Source organism: Crocodylus siamensis, chromosome 4, assembly GCF_052110815.1.
Source record: "Crocodylus siamensis isolate JL-2025a chromosome 4, ASM5211081v1, whole genome shotgun sequence".
NCBI classification, from domain to species: Eukaryota; Metazoa; Chordata; order Crocodylia; family Crocodylidae; genus Crocodylus; species Crocodylus siamensis.
The window spans coordinates 106767499-106790132 of NC_143398.1; the positions used below are offsets into that span (position 1 = coordinate 106767499).

At 42.9% G+C, this 22634-nt stretch overlaps 1 protein-coding gene across 1 annotated transcript; it reads right to left on the minus strand.

Annotated features, from left to right (window-relative positions):
- Window positions 1–246: 246 nt before the first annotated feature.
- Window positions 247–9132, minus strand: MRPS33 (mitochondrial ribosomal protein S33). The gene is made up of 3 exons (XM_090043304.1): window positions 8989–9132; window positions 4220–4475; window positions 247–717 (listed from the first exon to the last, which is right to left on the minus strand). The coding sequence occupies exons 2-3, from the start codon at window positions 4432–4434 to the stop codon at window positions 612–614; spliced, it is 321 nt and encodes a 106-aa protein (XP_089899430.1). The 5' UTR covers window positions 4435–4475; window positions 8989–9132; the 3' UTR covers window positions 247–611.
- Window positions 9133–22634: the final 13502 nt, after the last annotated feature.

The following is a 22634-nucleotide window of genomic DNA, read 5'->3' on the forward strand; positions in this document are numbered from 1 at the left end:
GATTTAAATTTAAATAAATCCAACCACCAAGGTAAAAGGTAGGTTGCTTGAAGTGGTGTGTCATAAATACGATATTCCAAAAATGTGGCAAGGAAGAGGAGCTGAAATCATTCTTCTTTCTAAATATGTACAAAAAAGACTGACATCAATGTAAGAACATAAAATGTACTAGTGAATGAATGAGGAAAAAAAATCTAGCATCTGGAAAAAATGAAGAGCCAAAGAAACTGGAGCTGAAAGCAGATGTGCATATCAAAAACTTAAGTCTTTCAAAATGATGATTATTTATTATTTAGCTCAGGTAGAAAAGGGAAAATGAAACCCATCATTATCCTCATGTGCTGGAACACACACAACAGTTCCCATATATGAAATTATTAGCAAAATACAAGCCCAAATAAAACTGAGAATATAGATCTAGTTAAGAGAGTTCAATTCCAAGTTAAATATCTGACAAGCAGATGACTATACCCCCACCCTCAACTTCACTCCCATCTCAACTTGCATGTAAAACCCCTCTACGTGGAATGGTGGGTGGGGGCTGGGGGGAAGGGTAGTTTGTCTCCCATCTCTAATATCCACAAGTCCTCTGGTGCATTGCCAGGGTGGCACTATTTCTTCTTGGTAGACCTCTTTCCTTGTCCTTTCGCGGGCTTTCCTTTCCCACGGAGCTTTTTCAGTCGTTTCATCTCTTCTTTAAAGTCTGCATGTTCATCTCTAGATGAAAAGAACAGAAAGACTAAATTTAGCTCCATTCCCAGTAATGTCTCATAGGTAGCTTGATGTGTAGGATTCTTTTATTTTCGGCCTATAGTGAGAAGGCAACTTTGCTAGTGAACAAAACTTATACTGAATCCAATGATAGTATATGCAATGTTATTGTTAGCAATGCAAGTTTTAAACAGAATAATTTAAGAGATTTTTCTCTGATATTTATAGAATTAATAAGGTTGCCCTTTTCAGATAAACAGAATACATATTTCTTACACTGCATTTATTGATCTCTTGTGCCCAAATTCAAAGTAAAATACAAAACCAACAAGAGACAAGATTCAGAATTCCCACCTTCCAAGCTAGCTCAGCAGTCTAGTGACAGCACACTGGATGGCTGTGCGGGGGAATCAAGTTGAGGGCATGAGGTCCTGAGAAGTGACATGCTTGGCTGCAGTAACTTTGCTTTACAGCAGGGGTATCAAAGCATCCAGCCTGTGGAGTCATGTCATCCAACTTGCACACTTTTGCCCCATCCCTGGCCATAGTAGGGGAACTTCTGCTGGTGCTGAAGCTGCAAGAAGCCCTGTCACTGTGGCTGGAGCCAGCACAGGTATGGTGGTAGGGCTTTTCCCCACAGTACCACTGGAGCTGCCAGTGCCCCAGCTCTCACGGAGGCACTGGCTGTTGCCATGGGAAACCCTGCAACCACAAACAAGGGACTCTGCTGCAGTGGTGGAGCTTCTGCCCATGGTGCTACGGGGACTGAAGCTAATGGCCGGAGCTTCTGCCCATCATGCCACTGGGCCTGGCAGCACCCTGGCTCTAACCAAGGTGTTTGTTACTACTACAGGAAGCCCTATCAGGGCTCTGGCCACTATGGTGGGGCTTCCATCTGCAGTGCTGCTGGAGCTGGAGCTTTCACCACAAAAAGCTCTGCCACAGCAGCCAGGGACTTCCAGTGAGAGCACTGAGGTGAACTCCACATACATCTGAAAAGCTGGGAACGAGTCTCCCCAGCAGATCTGAGTTTGACACCCCCACTTCGCAGTTGCACATTGAAGTCACCTGCAAACAATGATTATGTTCACAAAGAGGGTCTTAATAGTACAGAATAAAAAAAGGACAAAGATGAAGGGGTTCAACAGGGCAGACAGTGCCTCCTATGGGACCCAGTAGATAAGTGCTGGGACTCCTGGTGCTCTGGTGTAGTGCCTGAAGACTGGAAGAAGGCCAGTGTGGTGCCAATCTTCAAGAAAGGGAGGAAAGTGGATCCTGCAAACTATAGGCCCATCAGCCTGACTTCTAAGGAAAGATCTTAGAAAAGTTTATTAAAGAGGCCTTCCTTAATGGACTGGCTGATGCCAACATCTTGAGAGATAGCCAGCACAGGTTTGTTGCGAGTAGGTCTTGCTTAACTAATCTCATTTCCTTCTATGACCAGGTGACCTATCACCTGGACAAGGGAGAAGAGATTGATGTCATATATCTTGACTTCAAAAAAGCCTTTGATTTGGTATCCCATGATCACCTCTTGGCAAAACTGGCCAATTGTGCCCTTGGGTCCACCACAATCCGCTGGCTGGGAAATTGGCTCCGTGGTCGGACCCAGAGGGTGGTAACTGATGGAAGTCAATTGTCATGGTGCCCTGTGACCAGTGGGGTCCCCCAAGGCTCTGTCCTTGGACCTATATTGTTCGACATCTTCATTAATGATGTGGACATTGGAGTCAGAAGTGGACTAGCCAAGTTCGCCGATGACACCAAACTTTGGGGCAAAGCATCCACACCTGAAGACAGGAGGGCGATCCAGGCTGACCTGGACAGGCTCAGCAAATGGGCGGATGAGAACCTGATGGTGTTTGATACCGAAAAATGCAAGGTTCTCCACCTTGAGAAAAAAACCTGCAGCACCCTTATAGGCTCGGCAGTGCTACTCTGGCTAGCCCTATGGAAGAAAGACTTGGGGGTCATCACTGCCTACAAGATGAACATGAGCCTGCAATACGATGCTGCGGCTAGTAAAACAACCAAAATGCTGGCTTGCATCCATAGATGCTTCTCGAGCAAATCCAAAAACGTCATTCTCCCCTTGTACTCGGCCTTGGTGAGGCGGCAGCTAGAGTACTGCATCCAGTTTTGGGCCCCACAATTCAAAAAGGATGTGGAGAAGCTTGAGAGAATCCAGAGAAGAGCCACACGCACGATCAGAGGTCTGGAACACAGGCCTTACGATGACAGGCTGAGAGCCATGGGGCTCTTTACCCTGGAAAAGTGCAGGCTCAGGAGTGATCTGATGGTCACCTATAAGTTTATCAGGGGTGACCACCAGGATCTGGGGGAACATTTGTCCAGAGTGCCCCAAGGGATAACGAGGTCAAACAGTCATAAACTACTACAAGACCATTTCAAGCTGGACATAAGGAAGAATTTCTTTACTGTCCGAGCCCCCAAGGTCTGGAACAGCCTGCCATCAGAGGTGGTGCAAGCACCTACTACCCTGAACACCTTCAAGGAGTAAATTGGATGCTTATCTTGCTGGGATCCTATGACCCCAGCTGACTTTCTGCCCTACAGGAAGTGGGCTGGACTCAATGATCTTCCAAGGTCATTCCAGCCCTAATGTCTATGAAATCTATGAAGTGCTACTCTATCTCCCATCCAAACATACTGTAGCAATGATGAGGGTATGAACATTTTGGAACTGTTTACAATAGCAGTGCAAAAATCTTAGACACCTCTTAAAAAGCTCAAGAATTACTCTTAGGCCGCACTGATCTCTCTTCACCTGTTTCTGTGGCCTGCCAAGCACTTGTTTTTCAACAGCATATGTGGAACCACCCATCCCGGAACCTCCAAGCGGAAATCAGTCAAACCAAGGGTGTCAAAATCATCTGGCCTGATAGGGCTGCACAAGCCATATGTTTGACACCCCTGAGATGAACAAAATTTTCAGGGAAGGAGAGCATACAGTTAGGCCTCTTTTGATCTCTTCCTGCTAAATGTCAAGTTTAGGTATTGAAGAAAACATAAAACACAGAGTAAGAGTTGTTCAAGCCCACTGGCATGCTGTTCTACTTCACAGCACCTTGGAAAACAGGATGCTCTATAACTTCTCCCCAAATTGTATTTTGCAGGCATGGCACACACCAGTCATGATGGCCAGATTATTATCTTTCCTACTGACAAGATCTTCCCTTTCTCAACTGCTAGGATAAGCAATGTGTCACACACTGACATGGAATTGCTTGTCAATCACAAACCCACTGCCCTGGGAAGTTGTTCCAGAAATGGTTCTGTTCACCTCAATACGAAAATCTTTACAAACAACTAGACATATTTTACTCTTCCCCTCTCCATCCCAAGTACAGAAATGAAGTACATATTTCTGTACTGACTGTCTTCTGCACTAACCCTTCTGAATGCTTTTTAAACAAATCCAAACAACACCCATACTCCCCACTCCTCAGTCCATTCTCCCCATTACACACACCCACACAGAGATCACCTGTAGAGACCGAGATAACGGAGTTGCCTCATGAGCCCAGAAAAGGTGTGGTGAGGAGGATACCAATCATAGACTACTTTCTTTTTGCCAACGGGCAGCTCACTAAATAGCTTCACTACTCGCATGGACTTGCTGCTTGTGGGTGACACAACTTCTCCAAATATCCGGGCACTCAGGCGGGCCATTATCAAGGCATAATTGGAAAGATTGGACATCTTTCAGCAAACAATGGACACACGTATGTATATGCACCTCCCTGAGAAGGAAAAGAAAAACAACAGTCTTTAGAGACACTCCAGGATCCCATGCATTTGCCTGTGATTCCACCCTCTGCCCCCAGAGTCACATTTACAATGCAGGTGAGGTGGAGATGCAGGGTGCAAACAGCATCATACAGCATCTTGCATTGCCATTCATAACACACCTTGCCACTCCAAACATCTCAAAACCAGGACTGATGGTAATACAGCCAAAACCTGTTAAATAACACTTCTGACTGCACATGCTTGAGGTTTGGCATTCCTACTTTGTGCAAAGTCACACTATATACCAAGTATGTCTATACTGAAGTTACCGATCTGTCGATTATATAGCAGAGATCTAAATTAGTTTTGCACTAGGTAGCCGGTGTTCCGCTAGCAGTCTACCTTTGATGGTAGGAAGCTTAGGGCAAGCTGCAATTCCCACCCACTAAGGAAGGTAAATACTTGGGTAAGTAGTCCATGCAGATCTTCACAATGCAATGAAATCTACTGCTAGCAGCATGCCAACCAATTACTTTAAAACTAGACATTGTACACTGACTGCAGTGTAGATATATCCAGTTAGTAGCTTTGTCTGGCTGATGTAGAAAAGACAGGCATTATATAAGTATGGAGACTCGGTCCTAAAACAGATTCTTCCTGGTTATACAGGTCAAATAGAATACGAGTTAAATTATCTCTTCTCGCCCTCTCATTCCTTCTTATGAAGGAAGTGGACAAAAAAAGGAGAAAAGGCCAACTTCTTATAAGGAGACTTATTTCAGTTTCCTTTGTCTAGCAAAACAACCAAGTAGGACAATTAACTTCTATTTCTTCAAGTTGTTAAATCAAGTGATTCTATTCTATTTTTCCTTTTCTTATCTCATCTTGTGTTACCTACCTTCTTTTCTGCCATTTTTCTACCTGCATTTTAGTTTGGGGAACCTCCTTTTTTTTGTTTAAAGAGGGAGAGGACTCCAGTTTCTCTTTCCCAGAGAAAAAAGCTTCCCTCCAAACAAGAAGACTCCCTCCAAAAAACCCTTATACTGTCTATTGTCCCTCTAGCCAGTTAGATGAAGTCTAACAGTAAGATACTCTCCCTTTATATTTTTTTGTTCCTTGACCATCTCCTTTCCTTTCTTTTTTCTTCCCACTTTGAAATTGCTTTTCTTCACAGAATGGCACCAATGCTGCTACTACTGTTTGCCAAACACAAATTACAATTCTTCCAAATTTTATTTTACATGCTGTAGTCAATGGGGAAGCAGCTTCACAAGATACAAATGAGGGAAGCAGGGATAGAATAAAAGAAAAAACACACTTATTTGTCAGTCCTTCTCTGGTCTTCAGTAACAGGCAGCTGCTTTGCCACTCCCATTTATAGCTGTTTCCCCAAAATGAATGACAAGAGCAGATATGCTGAAGAGAATTCAGTATGCTTGCCTCTGCTGTTCCAGGCAGTTCCTTTGGGGAGGCATATGTAAGGAGCATGGTACAAGCCCCTCCTATGGGATATTCTCCAAGGGCATTTCAGAAATACATCTTATGCAGTCAATGGGTAAGACCTAGGATTCTAGGTCTCACAATGCCTTTAAGCCCCATTGGCTGTGCATGGTGTATCTGTTTGAACAAGGAAGGACTTACAGTTCTAGGAACCGTTGGCTTAAAAACAGTATTTAAAGGTCTGGTTTTTTGGGAACTGGCATATAGGTATAGATATATGCAATATAAAGGGGTCAAGATGGGCAGCAGGGGTTAACTGGATTTCTAAAGAGATTGGGAAATGCACGCACAGCTTCTCATGGCCCTGAAAACAGACAGGCTATCTAACACAACAAGGCCAACAGACGGACACAACCTGACAATTGAAGGGGGCATGCCATAATTGGAGATCACAGCCTTTAAAGGCAGACAGGTTGTCTAACAAAAAGGACACACAGTCTGAGAACTAAAGAAGTATGTCCCATAACACAAGATAAGTGACATCAGCAACAAGGCCCCTGAAAGCAGCGGGGTCTAAGTCCCGGTTTTGGGGGAACAGAGCAAATTAATAGAAGGTCCAGAAGGCTACGTGGATGTGTGACCATACAGAGACAACCAATCAGAGCCAGCCATGGATGAAGAGTCATCAGAAGTTATCAAGGGGGAAGGAGAATACAAAAGCAGAGACTAGAGATTAACAAAGCATCCCTACCTTTGTCCTGTCCCTCCCCGTTTTGCTCCGTGAGAGGGGTCCCCATCCCTGTCCCCTGGGAAGCGTCCCCGAGGCTGCCATGGACGAAGGGCATACCAGTAGCCCATCTCATGCACCCCACTAGAGGGGGCCCGTGGGCCTCAGTATCCCACCTCCAGACTGCTGACACCCAAGAGAGAACGCCTCAGAATGAAGCCTGCATCCTGGCCAGATGCACTTCGACTCTGATAACAGCCCTACGATTGGTAGATATAGAATTGCTTGATTGTTTGTACTGCTTTTCTGTTATCACTCTGTATCAATAAATTCACCTATTATCAATTGGCAGGTGTTGTGGTCCGTCTGAGGGCTGTGCCTGCCCTGAACAAAGGTATAAGGGCTGGGTTCCTAAAATCTAATGTCAACAGGAACATGAAATTGGTTACTTTCATGAGCTCTAGATTGACTTCAAAAGTTTAAAATCCTTGTTCTTCCTTTAAAAATATTGCAGAACCGCTTCCAGAAAACCACAATCAAGTCAAGATAAGTATAAAATATTACAAAAATGTATGAAGTCAACAGTAATCAGAAAGGCATGGGCAAATACATTTTAGTAAGTTAATTGGAATCATTTTCTTTAACAATGTTAACTGAAAGAAAAAAGAATCCCATCCATGCACCACTACCACAGAAGACGACTTGCTATTCTATCATACCTTTTGGCTTGCCCCTGCCAGCACAGAAGTGCTAGAGACAGTAGGCAGGAAGTCAACTGAGTACACAAATAACAGAAGTGCTTTGGGTAGAAGGACAATAAAGGAGAACAATATTGGAAGGTTAATGAGGGGAGAGGGCTGGAAGCAGAGCAGTGGTCTGGTATCAAAAGAAAGCAGCTCTGGGTGCAGAACATCACTAAACTGTACTAAATCACAGCACCAATCTTTTTTCAGGAATATCCTCAAGTCCTGCATTTATAGCTCAGACTTTAAAAAGCAGCATGGAACTGCTAATCATTTTACTTTGCATCAAATCATCACCTTGAAACGTACCGATAACCCCTGCCACAATGATGCCTCTCCAATCTCCTTTTTAATAGTTGCATTAACAATGAAATTGCTTTTTACCTCTAGGATGATGCAAGACAGTAGTCTGGGGACGAGCTTTTAATTTAATAGTCCCTAATGCAATATCCTGGATATCTTAATCCAAGATTGGAGTCTTCAACTAATCCTCTCCAATCTAAGGATACCCTAGAGATTAGTGGGGTGAAGGCTGGAAACTCTCCCAAGTATCTGAAGAGCTATCCAGAGTCTGTCTCCTTGGTGACCTAAGCATCTGCAAGAAGCTGCTGGAAAAACTAATAATAGGGTTTTTTACTTATTAACAGCTGCCCTGATTTTCAGAGGTGCCAATCACTTGAAGCAAATGGGAGCTGCCATAGGATTTCTGAACATTCAACAATTGGGGAGCAGGAGGGGAAAAAAATCTATGTTTTCTTTCCTCCCTCCCATACTGGCTTGTCTTTCTCTAGTTCAGAGGTGTCAAACATACAGCCCATGGAGCCATGGATACCTGATGTCAAAACAAACAAGTGAATTGGACTCCCAACCTTTTTATTTTTTTTTTTATAGCACAGCTGTATATAGTTGGGAGAATTATACCAGCTTTTCAGGCACAAACTTCCCTTCCTCACTAGCATCTGAGGAAGAGCACTCTGTACCTTGAAAGTTGGTTTAACAACCTAAAGGAAGGGAACCCAATGAAGAAGGTCTAGCATTGGAAAGCTTGTCTTGCACTCTCCCAACTACACAGGTACTCCAATAAAAGATGCTACCTTTCTGAAGGTCTGAATGAGACTAACTCAGGGTTGCTCAGTCCCTGCCCCACTCCCAGCTCCCCTGGCTGTCATGTCATCTGGGTCACAGGGCTCCTCATGGGTCTGAAAACACAACAGCAGGGGAGCAGTAGCAAGTGTCCAGACCCAGAGGGAGCTCTGCAGGGCAGAGAGCAAGATTCGGAGTGCCACCGGCCTTATCCTGGCACGGCTACATCACACTCACACACATGCACACATTTAACAAAACCCACCCTGGAGAAAAATGAAACTAGTTGCCCCAGGGTGACCCAAACTTCCAGGGCAACGTCCCTCTCCCCCAGTCACACCAGCCGCAGCAGGGCTGCAGGTGCCGCTTCCCTCGTCTGACTGCCCCCAGGAGAACTCAGCACAGACTCTCTCCCCCGCCCCCCCACCCTCTCAGGCCTCCTCCCCCTCAGCCCCGCTCTCCCCCTTACTCCCAGCCCTCAGCCACTCCACGAGCTGTCACTTGGCCCCCTTCCCGCCACAGCCCACTCACCTGCACAGTGCAGTGCGGCCCGGCCCGGCCCGGCCCGCCGCCGCCGCCCGAAGCGCCTCTCGCTCTTAAGCGACCGGGCGGCGCGTGGCTGCTAAGGTCAAAAAACGCCCCAACTGCCCCCGGAAGCCGAGGTCGCTGCGCGCATGCGTATAACCTTCCCGGAAGCCGCCGTCTTGTGGCGGCGAGGAGGCAGCTAGAAGGAGTGGGTAGGGGGCGGGGCGGGCTTCGTTCTGGCCGGGTGTGGCTGGGGGCGCCGCTGGCTGACTGCTTTCCACCGGGAGGTCGCGGGTGAGGGGCAGGCACAGTGTTGCCAGGGGGACGATAATTTCAACCCGTGCATGATGGACGCTCAGTAATAATCAAAGTGTTCAAAATGTAGGATCATGTTTGAGGTAGCTCATTGATGCAGTATATGCAGCGCCCAAGTTGTTCTCGGGGGTTTTAACTGGCTTTTGGGCCTGCTGGCAGCACTTGCTTATGACTGCTTGCCTCAAAAGAAAGAAACGCTTGTGCTTACTCACTGGTGCATTACAGTAAGCAATATGAAGTAAATAAGATGATGGTCTGTTTGGGTGTAGGTTGTGGGTATGTTGGTCTAAGGTTATAGGGAGACAAGGCTCTTTGGGTAAATCCGGTATCTTTTATTAGTCCAACTCAAAAGAATTGGAAAGATTCTTCTTTGCAAGCTTTTGGGTATAAATACCCATTGTCAGGCTGAGGAACTGTCTGCAGTTGGTGTGTGCTCTTCCTGGAAGGAATGAAGGTTTAGTTGTAGGCTTAGTGGCACATTGTGTCAGTGTAGATAGTTTTTCAGCAAACACGGTAAGTTTGAGCTTCCAAAATGATAGTTTCATATTTGAGACCTGGCAATGCTGGGCAGACTCCAGCGTGCCCAGCCAGTCCCTTGGTGCCTGGGCCAGCCTGCACCCCTCTGTAACCCCAAGAGATGCAGGCAGCAAGCAGGACATGCTGGGCCACAGCCCTCATGGGACCAACTGGGGCAGGGATGCTGCAGCACTCCGGACACCTCCAGAGCCTTTCTGAGGCGCAGCAGGAGTGCTGGGAGGGATGCCCACATGGCTCACCAGGTCAACCCCAAGGGCTGAAATAAGGATGCGTTGAGCTGAACCCATTCTGCCCTGTTGCTACTGTTTTGGCAGCAGAAGAATCCCTCCCTTATTTTTCTAGAGCCAGAAGAAACCAGTGGAAACTGGCATTTTCCAAGGGAGATCTGGCATCAACCCTGGCCAAGAGCCACTGCATCATAGTGCTGGGGTGGGGGGATGAGCTGAGCCTTCCAGCCTTTCTCTGGTCTGGGAAAGAAGTAGGTACAGCCTGGGTCAAATACTGGGAAGAGCAGTTTTGTTGGAGAAGGGACAGGTGAGCAACACAACTGGCACCGTACTTATCAGCTCGCCTGCCCCTGGAGGGATCAGTTGCCTCGTGACACCTGGGTACTTGGCTAAGCACTAATTTCTGAATTCTTCTGGAGGTATTAGATGTCCCACCAATTTTTAAAATGGATTCGTTTAACTGCTTGTAAACTTTGTGGACAACGACCATATTACAAGAGACAGCATATCAGGAACTGTATTGCACAGAATGAGCTCATGTTGGCAACAGACTAGGTTACCTAATAGGTATGTTCTATTTACATACATACAGAGTGTTTAGGCTTTAAAGGGACTGTTATATCATCTGATTTTAGGCTCCTGCATATCACAGGCCATTAGATTCACTCAGGAATCCCTGCATATCACCAAATAAGTGGTGTTTGGCTAAAGAAAAGTTTCTTAAAATAAGGCATATGTATTCATCCCTAGGAACAGGTAGCAAAACTCTCTACAGGGCACTGGGGAAGAAGGAACTGGAAAGGAGAAATTAAAATGGAAGAAACAGAACAGTGCTATAGTATCTCTTAGCTTGCTGCAGAAGTCACAGTGTGGTGGTAGTGACATCAAGTTATTTTTTATTATCCATATTATGGAGTCATGTTATGGATAGTAAACCTGGAACCCAGCAGTGTAACACACTTAAAAAGGGGTACATGACTTAGCAAAAGTTTGGGAACTAACTGAAGCATAGCTTCTAGAAAAGGCTCACAGGTTTGGTCTGAAGATGCCAAGAAATGGGGACTCCGCTGATTCGCTTGGTTGATTGTTTCAATGGTTCATCATTCTCATTGTTAAAAAATGGAGAAGCAGTCAGCTGTATTAGTTTGAGGTCAGGCAGAAAGCACAGTAGTGCGGCATTATGTAGAGACTAACTAATGTTCAGAGGGACATAACATCTGACAACATAGGCTGTTGCCTAAAAAAGCTCATATTTCTCTGAACAACTGTTAAAAATGTGTACCTTACTTTCTATTTGAATCTGACTTCAGCTTTCAGATATTGGTTCTTGTTATAACATTCTCTGATGGATTAAAGAGCCCTTCAGTGCACGGTATTTTCTCCCTGCAGAAGTGATTGAATCACTTTTAAATCTTATTTTGATAGACTAAACAGATTCAGCTCTTTAGGTCTCTCCCTATAAGTTATTTTCTCCAGACCTTAAATAATTTTTATGATTCTCTTGTGCTCCTTCTCAATTTGTCCATCTCCCTTTTAAAAACACAGACATGAAAACTATTCCTGGTATTCCAGTAACAGTCTAATTCTGATAGTATCTACACACCAGTATACTACTCCTACACCTCCTTCTATTGGTCCTCTATTTATAAATAAAAAAATGCATTTGCCCTTTTTGTCATACTCTCCCAGGGAGAGTTCTTGTTGAGCTGCCTACTCATTCTGACCCCTAGAGCATTTTCAGAGTTACTGCTGTTCAGGATATGGTTCCCTATTTTGTCAGTATGACCTAAATTACATATTCCTAGATATACAACATTTGATTTGCCTTATTAGCATGTATTTTGTTTGAGTGGCTCCAAGAGAACCAAATCACTCTTTTATGACTAACCTATCCTCACAGTTATTTACAACTCTGACCATCTCTGTGTCATCTGCAAATTTTTTAAGCAGTGCATATATATTTGCTTTGTGATCACTGATGAAAATGTTGATTAGTGTTGCATCTAGTGCCAGTCCTTGTGGAAGTCCACTTGAAATAACTTGAATTGTTCAGGATGGCTCATTCCCAACTACTTTTTGAAACCTGTGAGTTAGCTTGTTCTTAATCATTTTAATGTGAGCTGCTTGGGTACTATGTAGTTTTAACTTTTAATCAGAATGTCATGAAATACCAAGACCAGTACTTTACGAAAGTATATCTTAGAGTTACAATTATCCTTTCCAGCCACATTTTTAATCCCATCAAAGAATGAGGTCAGGTTTGTTTGACAAGATCTATTTTCCATAAAACTACATTAACTGGTATTAATTTTACTCTTCTTGTTTAGTTCTTCATTGATTAAATCCTATAGCAGCTTTTAATGACCGTATTGTTTCAATTATATATTGACCCAGCATTTTTGGATTCAGTTTTAGCAAAAGAAGCTTTTCCCTCGAACATCAGTAATGTTCATAAACAGGAACATTAGTAATGGATGTTGGATGTTCCACCAATCAGCTGAAGAAACAGAACTTTTTGCAGTCCATTCCTCATTTAGAGGATCCTTTTCCTCTACAGGCACATCAGTAATGTTCATGAACTGATATTGCCCTTACAGTATCCCACAGGAGAATCTAATAATTAAGGGAAGGACCCAGTGAGTTAAACGCTCTAAACTTATTAACATAAAACTTCACAGAAAAAAAATTCTGGTCTTATATTCTTATTGCCTACACAAAAAATACTGCAGGAACAAAAGTCAGCACTGTACTTTTTGAGTTTAGAAGATCATTCTATTAATTCTAGAATCTCTAACAGTGTTTCATGGCTATGGGTTGCCATGTCAACTGTCCATAAATGTATGCGCAATCTGTAAAAGAAGTGGTTAAAAACCCTTGTCTAGCTAGTCCATAAAAATATTTTGAAGTCTGTAAAATGTATTGGTGCTTGGCAATCCTGCTTTCAGAGAGCTGAAACATTTGGGTACTGCATGTGAGTGAGACAGGACTCCCAGGAGGCAGGTGAAGGTGGGCCTGGCTGGCAGGTAGGGTGGCCATTGGTTCTGGTTTATACTGAACCATCCTGTTTTTAAACTCTTTGTCCCATGGGTGACTGGTGCCATGTTAGTCAGGAGAGGCATGTGCCCCCCCAGCAACCGGTCAGCAGAGTGTCCGTGGTGCTCCCGGAAGTGGCCACAGTGCTTCATCCGGTGCTCCCACTCCCTGACCGGTGCTTGCAGTGGGGGTTCTTGTGCTCCCACCTACCCCCCCCCTTCGCCTAAGCGGGGACCAGGACATGTCAGGGGGTGCACGTGCATCCCCAATGCGTCACCACTGCTTTGTCCCCTGTCCACTTCTAAATGAGGAATGGACTGTAAAAAGTCTTGTTTTTCAGTTCATTGGTAAAAATACATGTCAGTTATTTGTCCTTACAATTCTATTAGCCGTGCCTAGGGTAGGGCAATTCACATCCAGGAGGAACAGGATTCCCAACCAGGGAGGGAGGTGGCCTTTATGTGGTGGTCCTGCCTCTTGCTGTTGGTTGCTCCTGGGGCTCAGTGCCCCACGCCTTGCTGCTAATTGGCCTGATGTATTCTGGGGATGTGTCAGTGGCCACCCTACTGGCAGGGGTTGTGTCTGAGAATGGTAGGGGACAGGGTTTGGACTATCCCCATCCTCCATTCCAGTTCAGCAGAGCTCCGCCTTGGGGAACGTGCATCCCCTGGGGTGTGGCGGGGGGAGGGGTAGCATGGAGATGGTTGTGGGGAAAACAGGGTGACCTGGGGCTGGATACAGAGAGCTGGCTGGTATGGCCTGGGAGGCACCAGTGCTCTGGGGATAAAGAAGAGACACAGGAACCCAAGTTGCCACAGAGCAGGGTGCCAATGGGCTCTGTGCCAGAGTCTCAGCTTTCTGTCCTGCTGGGTAGAGGCTGCCCACAAAGCAGCAAGGCCTAGTTCCCATTATCCCAGTCTCTATAGCAGGGGTGGGCAAAATGTGGCTTGTGGGCTGGATGTGGCTCGCCAGGCCATTCAATCCAGCCTGCGGGACCCCTAAAAATTTAGAAAATTAATATTTATCTGCCCCTGGCTGCCTGTTATACGGCCTTCAATGGCTTGCCAAAACTCAGTAAGCAGCCCTCCGCCCAAAATAATTGCCCACCTCTGCTCTATTTTGTGGGCTCCCTGCAGGGCATTCTGAGTCTGGGCATCCTCTCTTAGGGCTCTGCCTGGTAAGAGGAGCTCAGGCACTGGCTCCTGTTGCAGCAGGCAGCTGCTGCATGCATGCCAGAGGAATGTGGCTCCTTTCCCTGGTCCATACACATCAAGGTGGGTTCAGGGCAGTCTGGGAGCTCACAGAACAGCCTACAGGAATCTTAGGTTTTTTTTTTACACCAGCCTCCTTAGGAACGCCCTGCGGTAAATCCTTTCTGGGGATTGAGAGGTCACACCCCTCTGTGTATTTTCTGCATGTGCATGCACTAGTTCAAATTACGTTACATAACATTAAGTGAAAAAAAGTCATCAAAAAAGCATAACATCAAAAATGTGAAGACTGTTGGTAAAAAAAAAAAAAAAAAAAATTTTTGTAAACCTGCTGGCCATCTATATGGGATCTACTACACAGGTTTCTGATATAGAAAAGCCTCTGTAACAAAGTTTTTCTCCCCATATATTACAGACAGGTGTCTATCATGATAACTAATTCATCAGGTTCTTTAGTTTGATTCTGTTGCCTGTAACAAATTTCCCAAGGAACCCAAGGAGCTTCATTAGCACGTTGACCTACATGTGCAATTCTGGGTGATAAACACCTCTGGAAATGGTATCTTTAGTGTAAAATGTCATCTCCCCATCTCTTTTATACATTTTATCCTTCCTAATCGAGTTATACAGAGATTTTAAACATTCTGATCAGGTAAATCTTCCCACCAGTTTTGGTCATGCCAATTATATCATATTTCTTCTCATCAATGAAAATTTCCAGATCTTCTTGCTTGTTACCCAGACTCCTGGCACTGGTTTATGCGCAATTGAAAAATTTCTTCTAATTTTCCTTTCAATGTTGGTTGGCCTAAAAACGTACTTACTATGACAGTTCTATTTCCATTTATATTTTTGTACAGTATTATCACCATGGTATCTGATTACCTAAAATTATTCTACTCAGTTTCAAACAAGACACATTTAATAGATTAGACTAATTTGCGAATTGCACTAACTGATGAGCCAGGCAATATTCAAACCTACTGTCTATGATCCATAATTATCCACCACAGTGCTGGCTCCATTAGAACACAGTCCCATTAGAAACATCTTCCTTTCAAGAGTCCATTGCTGTCGCCTGCATCATGCAAGTATGCACATACTTAACGTTATGCACCTGCATAGACTTATTTTTGGGATTATTCAGAAGCACAGACAAATCACCGAATTGTAGAAATACAGGTTTGTAAAGACCTCAAGAGGTCATTAGTTTAACTCACCCCAAGCCAGATTCAGACTGTGTGGGCTCCTTCTGGGCCAGATCCATGGTGCCTAGTAGCAGCTACAGGGTGGGAGATTTCTTAACCTCTCCAGATGCGCTGTTTCAGTACTTAACAACTTTCATCTTTAGAAATGTTTCTCTCATATTCAACTAAAATTTTCCTTGTTGCAATTTGAGACTCTTACCTTTTGTTCTGGCTCATGGATAGAGAGAATAATCTGTCATTTTCTTTATAACAACCCTTCAGGTATTTGACGACTGTTACAAACTCCCCCTTCTCCTCTCCATGCTCAGTAATATCAGATTTTCCAAGCTTTCCTTGTATGTCATGTTTTCTAGACCTCTAATAGCATTTGTTGCTCTCTGTTGGACTCTTGCTAATCTGTCCATATCTTTAGTAAAATCCAGGGTCCAAAACTGAACACAGTAGTCTAGGTGAAGCCTCACCAATGCTGAATAAAGTGAAAGAAATGCTTCCTGTAACTTGAATTCGACACTTCTCCTAAGACATCTCAGTATGCTATTGCCTTTTTTTTGCAATGAGACCACACCGTTGACTCCTATTTAGCCTGCAGTCCACTATAATTTACAGGTCTTTTTGTGCATTATTTCAGCCTAATCAGTCATTTCCCAATTCGTATTTTATACCTGTGATTATTCTATCCTAAGTGCAGAACTTGCATTTTTCCTAACTGAATTATAGCCGATTAATTTCAGAAACATTTTCCAGTTTGTGAAGGTCATTTTGAATTTTAATTCTATGCTCTAAAATATTTGCAACCCCACCCATCTTAATATCACCTGAAAATTCACTATGTTTGCACTCAGTTCCATCTTCTGAGTAATTAATTAATGTATCGGATGGTATTAGATTTAGGACAGACCCCTGGGAAACCCTTCCTCCCCGTTAGACATTGACCCACTAATGGCTACACTTTGTGTATGATCATCCAAAATGGTTATACACCCACCTTACAGTAGTTTTATCTAGACTGTATTTCCTTATCCTGCTGACGTTCTCATGGGAGGCAGTATTGAAAGTCTTGCTAAAATTGAGGAATATCATATCAATTTCTTTTCCTCATCTACTAAGCCTTTCATCTTGTCATAGAAGGAAATGAGGTTTTTTTTAAGCGATACTTGCTCCTGATAAATCCAAGTTGGCTGCTCTTTATCACCTTGTTATCCTCTGGGTACTTAGATTCCTTTATGATATGCTCCAGAATCTTTCTAGGTATTAAGTGAATTAAGTTTGTACATAAGTGCAGAATCACAGTCTGTATTCTTCTTAAATCAATTGTTTCTTCTGTTAACAAAGCAGAAACAATCAAGTGTTAGTCTTGAGCCAATAGGAAATTAAGAAGTTGTTTTTTTTCCTTTTGGAACAGCACAGTATTCAGTAATCACTCTCTATTTATATTTAAGCTTATTGTTATAGTAGCATACAAGAAGCCAACTCAGCCTGAGGTGTAAGAATAGTCATCAAAACCTTAATGGTTTTGTACTTGGTGCCTGGTAATTACCAGGTACAAAGCCAGGTACTTTTCACAATCTGTAAAATTTGTAGTGTTGGACTCATCATCTAAGCGTTTTCCCCTCACTTTCTAGGTCCCATCAAACAACTAAAGTCCTGTTTGTTCCTAGATTTTCTAGAACTAGCAGAGAGTATAATGTATGAAAGATACTATTCTGCAGCATTCCTTTTGCTATCCCTGAAGTTACTCCAACAGAAAGTACATTAGGCATGTTAATCCTATTTTGGCTACCTAGCAGACCTCTGATACAGTAGTCAGCTACCTACAAAATTGTTCCCAGTGGTACACAAGTAATTACACTCCTATTTAAATAGTTCTAGTTAGATTTCAAGGCCATTAAGCCTTTAGCTAATGTAAATTGGCTGGAATGGAAGATTCCCAACACCTGGGACCAGGGCCAGATTAACCCTTTAGTGGGCCCTAGGCAAACAAACTCATGGGCTTGGGGCCAGTCAAAATTCAGTGAGCCTCTCCCGCCCCCTACTGGTGCTGCCGCCCATGGAGAGTGGGGTTTGGAGCCGCCACTAGGAAGCAGCTGCTATGGCAGTGAGGCCAGTGGAGGGGAGGGAGAGGGAAGAGAGGCAGATGGGGCTATTCGCACCACTGCATGTACCTAGTTTGCCTATGCATTAATCCTGCCCTCCCTGAGACCATGGATAATGACACAGCACGTGGGCCACTGCTTGGCTGGAGTTCAGGCAGTTTATCCTCAGTTCTTTTAGTCACAGAGGGTGTCATTTTGCTTAGTTCTGTCCACCTGCATTCATCAGACAAAGTTAGGGGATAGGGAACTAGAACAGGTTCATAAAATGTGTACATCACCTGCATCTCTGATATTGGGGGTGGTCAGAACACATTATAGACCTACCTGTTTCATTAACCTTATTTGTGCCGCCTTATTATTATAGGTGTACGTGGCACATTTCAGACAAATAGTCCCTGCTCCAACCAGTTTCGATCTAAATTAGATCTGGCATAATAAGAAATATGCAGAGAGAAGGTAATGGAGGAGCTGATGGTAGGTGGTAACAGAAAAAAAGATTCTAAAAAACTGCATATTAATGAGTGCATCTTGCTAGAATTTACTTGGCTTTTTATTTGGAGTTGTAGACAACACCTAGAATGGAATCAGTAGCAGAAGGCTGACCAGAAAAACTGAGTCTTGAGGAGGAGTTTGAAGGAGAATGAGTTCACAAGCAATGTAAAAGCCTGGTGGCTATTCTAGGGATGGGACCTGCTTGTGGGAGAAAGATAAAGGGAGCATCAAGATGAGCAGAGCACATGCAGAACACCTGAGCACAGAAGGGAGCAGTTAAAACAGGCATCAGGTAAAGGCCAGGGCAAGCACCTTATGCAGTTAATAGTTTTTAATTTCAGAGGGTCACCTATTTGGGTGATTCATGTTTTAGTCAATGTAATATTTGGTTGGTTGGACTCCATCTAACGTATGCCCTTGAGGAAGTCAAAGTTCATCCAAGTGAGGGTAGTAGCACATCCATCTGAAAGTGCAATACATCTCTCTGTGTTTATTGTGACTCTCAAAGAAAGGAGCATCTGGATTTATTAATTTTATTTTTGGAAGTGAGGATTTTGGGGCATTCTCCTATTACACAGCAAGAAAATCCAAATCCATTATAGATACGTTAAATATCACTAACTCTATAATTTTTCATATAGCAGGTACTTCACAGTGTGCAAGGAACATGTGTTAGGTTGTTCTACTTTAAATAGAAATACAAGAAAATAAAAATAGTTTTCATCTGATTCAAGCAGAGGGTCCCTTAGGGTGTGGTGTCAATTTGCATTGATTAGAATGTGTTGTCTTATCTCTAAAAAGTCTTATTTCTGTTTTCTGCTTTCATTTTTTGTGGTCATGACTAACGTGAACTTAAATTGTGCTGCCTTCTCAGGAGATTTGGGAAGTCCTGAAAACAGCTAGTGATACAACTCCTACTATAGAGAACATGTACTAAGAGACTGACAGTCTTTGGGTGGGCACATTTGAGGGATACTGTAGTTCTAAGATAATTCACCAACCTAGTGCTTGAGAAGGAAACCTACAAAGAAGCTTCTATTAAATGCTACCAATCTGCCTGGCAAATATTGGAAACATTGCCATAAGGATTCAAGACTAGTGTTGATATAAAATGAAAATATACATTATTTTATAGTGTGTGCCCATGTCTTAATATCATCCCTCTCCAGGAAGCATTCTCACCTGGGGAAAGAAAGGCAGGATTCTTCATCTGTCTCTTTAGTGATGTCCTCTGACTGATGTTGGAAATGGTATTGACACTACTGCAGATGGAACTGTCTCAGGTCTATTTTGAATGAAAGTGGAGATGGTCACAGTAGCATGGGGTACATGAAGGTGAATAAAGGGAATGCAGAACATTTCCAGTCCCCTCAGTGTTTCTCTATCAGACTGATTGAGTCTTAGTCCCAATTTATGTCCTATAAATAGTTAATATTCAATTTAAATTAGGTATTTAGAATCTAAGCAGGGAGAGTTTTCTTGCAGTTAGATCAAGCCCTGGGAATTAAGATTACTGAGTTCTATTTCTAGCTCTGCTACTAGCTCAGTGTATGACCTTAGGCAAGTTAGTTAACCTGTCACTTTACATCTCTGTAAAATGGGGATCATAATATTTACTTCACAGATAGATTGTAAGGAATAATTGATATTTGTTAAGTGCTTTGACATCCCCAGATGAAAAATGCTGTTTTGTATGTAAAATACTATCATTACTTAACCAACGTTTTATGTTATACTCAATAAAACTTTTAAAAGCAGCAGGAACCAAAGAATAACATTTTGGTCAGAACACAATAGTGCAAAGGAGAAGAAAGGAAACATTTAAATGACAGAGTCCACTGAAAAGCCAAAGACATAATGGAGACATCTGGCTCAATCCTGATAAAAACTCTTGCAGTTTCTATTCCATCATCCATTGCAGAACTCATCTGCAAGTGCATCCATCAAGGGTTTCCATACTGAAGAAAAACAGCTGTCATCCATATCTATGTTTGACCAAGCATAAAAAAGAAAAAAAAGTTCCAGTGATAAAATCCCCAGGAAGGTAAGAGAAAATCTAGGATGTTTCAGCTAAGTCATAAACAGACCCTTTCTCTGTTGCATGTGTTGTGACAGTTTTGATGTTACACAGTGGTGACTCATCATCTTTTCCCAGGATGCCATGGCACCCAGGGGTGTTTTGAGATCCTTTCAAGGGTGCTGATGGGAATGTTGGCAGTGTCAGGTGTGTAAGCAAGATTCACAGGATAAATCCAGAGATTTCAAATAGGATTCTGACTTGATTTGGGCTTTCTGAGTTCTTTGCAATAGGAGAATTACTCTAGTATTTTTCTGTAGTAAAAAAAAAGAATGAAAGCTAAGAGCTGGCATTTTCCAAGAGGTGCCTTGAGTCTAAAAAAGGTTAAGAACCACTGCACTAACCATTAACCCCATATCTACAGAGGCAATTTCAGTGCTGAAGTTGAATCAAAGGTGCGGAGAGAAAAGGGATATTTTCTCCAGAGAAACACAGTATCCCTCCTCACTGGCTTTCCACAGTGGGCATTTTGAACAGGTATCTTCCCAAAGTGCATTGTGATTATTGATTTTTTTGCCTTCACAGTCATTCAACTCCAAGCATCTAATATAAAATACCTTGAGATATTCAGAGTTTGAAAAATACCAAAGGAAAACATTGCTTTGAAAGAGAGATATCATGTTTAAATGTTTCTATAAATGCTTCATTTTCTATGCCAGCTTTAGTATTATAATGTATTGGATTGCAGTTGCTAATGAAAAAGTAACTGTGGTGTATAAGACAGGTTAACTACTGTTGTGAGCTCCACTTAGTGTTGTCTGAGGAAGAAAAGCCATGAGAGTTGCTGACACCCGTTGGAAACCTATCCAAGGTAGCAATTCTGCTAAAATATTACAGGTTTTCTCTCCATTTTCTTCTCATTCTTCAGTATGACTAAGGAACCAATGACAACTGCATGGAAACTACGTCTCTTTGCTTAAGAGTTCATATCTTCCTGCTGTGTATTCCTCACCTGAAGGTATAATCCTCTCTTTGTGATATAATCACTTCCACAGCAACCGATTGTGATATCACAAACAGTATTAAAATTTCAGGTGGGAAAATAAGCTACAGGAACAGGTGAACTCTAAAGAGCCAAAGACTGCATTTTCATGCAAATACCTTTATTATTAAAGAATGAGAAGGGTAAAATACAGACATATAGGAGATAGCAACAAACTTGTTTCAAAATAGCATGTTTTTTATCTCAGATGTCAGATGCTTTTATAGAGTTATTTTCCCACATTTGAGTGGATCTACTTAGCTGGGACTTGCCAACAAATATCCAAGACTGAGGCCTCCTTTCTGAGTAATGCTCCAAAATGACAGAGGTTTTTTTTGTTTTTGTTTTTTTTTAGAGAGCAGGCATTTCCAGACAGATGCTAGTTTTTAGTTTTCTTATAGGCTTTCCTTTGAGTCTTTCCTGAAATAATTATTCATGTTTCTCCCTAAATTTTAACTTAAAATAAATCCATGTCTTTCTTTTGTGACTAGCAGTAGCAACAAATTGAATTGGCAGCTGGGAGTTGGCATAGACATGGTGCAGATGTGATGTTCTCATTCCCAAGAGACAGTGTTAGGCTACAGCTCTGTCTTTCAGTAGACTAATGTGTGGAAAACCATTGATATGATTACTTGCCAAAAGCCCTTTTGGAAAAGAATAAATTGTCCTAAGCGTCATTAGTCACAAGCCATTTGGGGGTGTGCAGAATGATTTCACACGATACATACTGTTAGCAGTAGAGGTGCACTTTATGTATAAGACCACAATATGAACCAAAGATTGATGCATTGCAGCAAATCATGAATTATTCAAAGGGAGATGCTACCATGCTTTAGTATATTTGATAATTTTGTGTTAGGTAGCTTTAAGAGTAGGACTCTTACTGATATGTGCTTATCAGAGGAAGCTGAAAAATCTGAGTCTTTCCCCTGGGCCAGCCCTCTTCTGCCCCAACATTTCATAGTTTCATAGTTTGTAGGGTCGGAAGGGGTCTGAGCAGATCATTTCATCTGCCATTCTGGGTTTTTAGTGCCATTTCTACAAGAAATGCATTTATTTATTTATTTTAATCAAGAAAATGACCTATTTTCCTATAAATCTGCATGGTGCTAAGGGTTAAAAGCTATCTTTTTGTTTTTGTAACAACAACACTTTCTGTCTTTTTTTCTATTCAACCCCTCTAGTTGCAAGGCCTGTGGGTGTGACGTCTCTGGAAGGATCTAGGGGAGGAGTTAAAAGACAGGTACTGTACTCCCTGTACAAAGAGGCTTTGAACTATTGGATTATAGCCCAGTAGAGTTAGTCTGTGGGAATGAAATTGTGGGAGAAGGCTTACAGAGATGCAGCAGTGACAGACTATTCAAACAGAAATATGGAGGGGAAAGCCTTCTAGTCTCATTCAGAGGAGGAAAAGTGGTAACGTGGGACAGGGCAGACCACCACCCTGGCTAGATAACTAGGAGGTGGCATAAAAGAG

Bases quoted from the DNA above. Each gene is read 5' to 3' on its own strand.
- MRPS33 (XM_090043304.1), bottom strand. From the start codon at position 4,434: ATGTCCAATCTTTCCAATTATGCCTTGATAATGGCCCGCCTGAGTGCC. The intron at 718-4,219 runs GTGATCTCTGTG...CTTTTCATCTAG, and splicing joins CGTTATCTCGGTCTCTACAG to AGATGAACATGCAGACTTTA.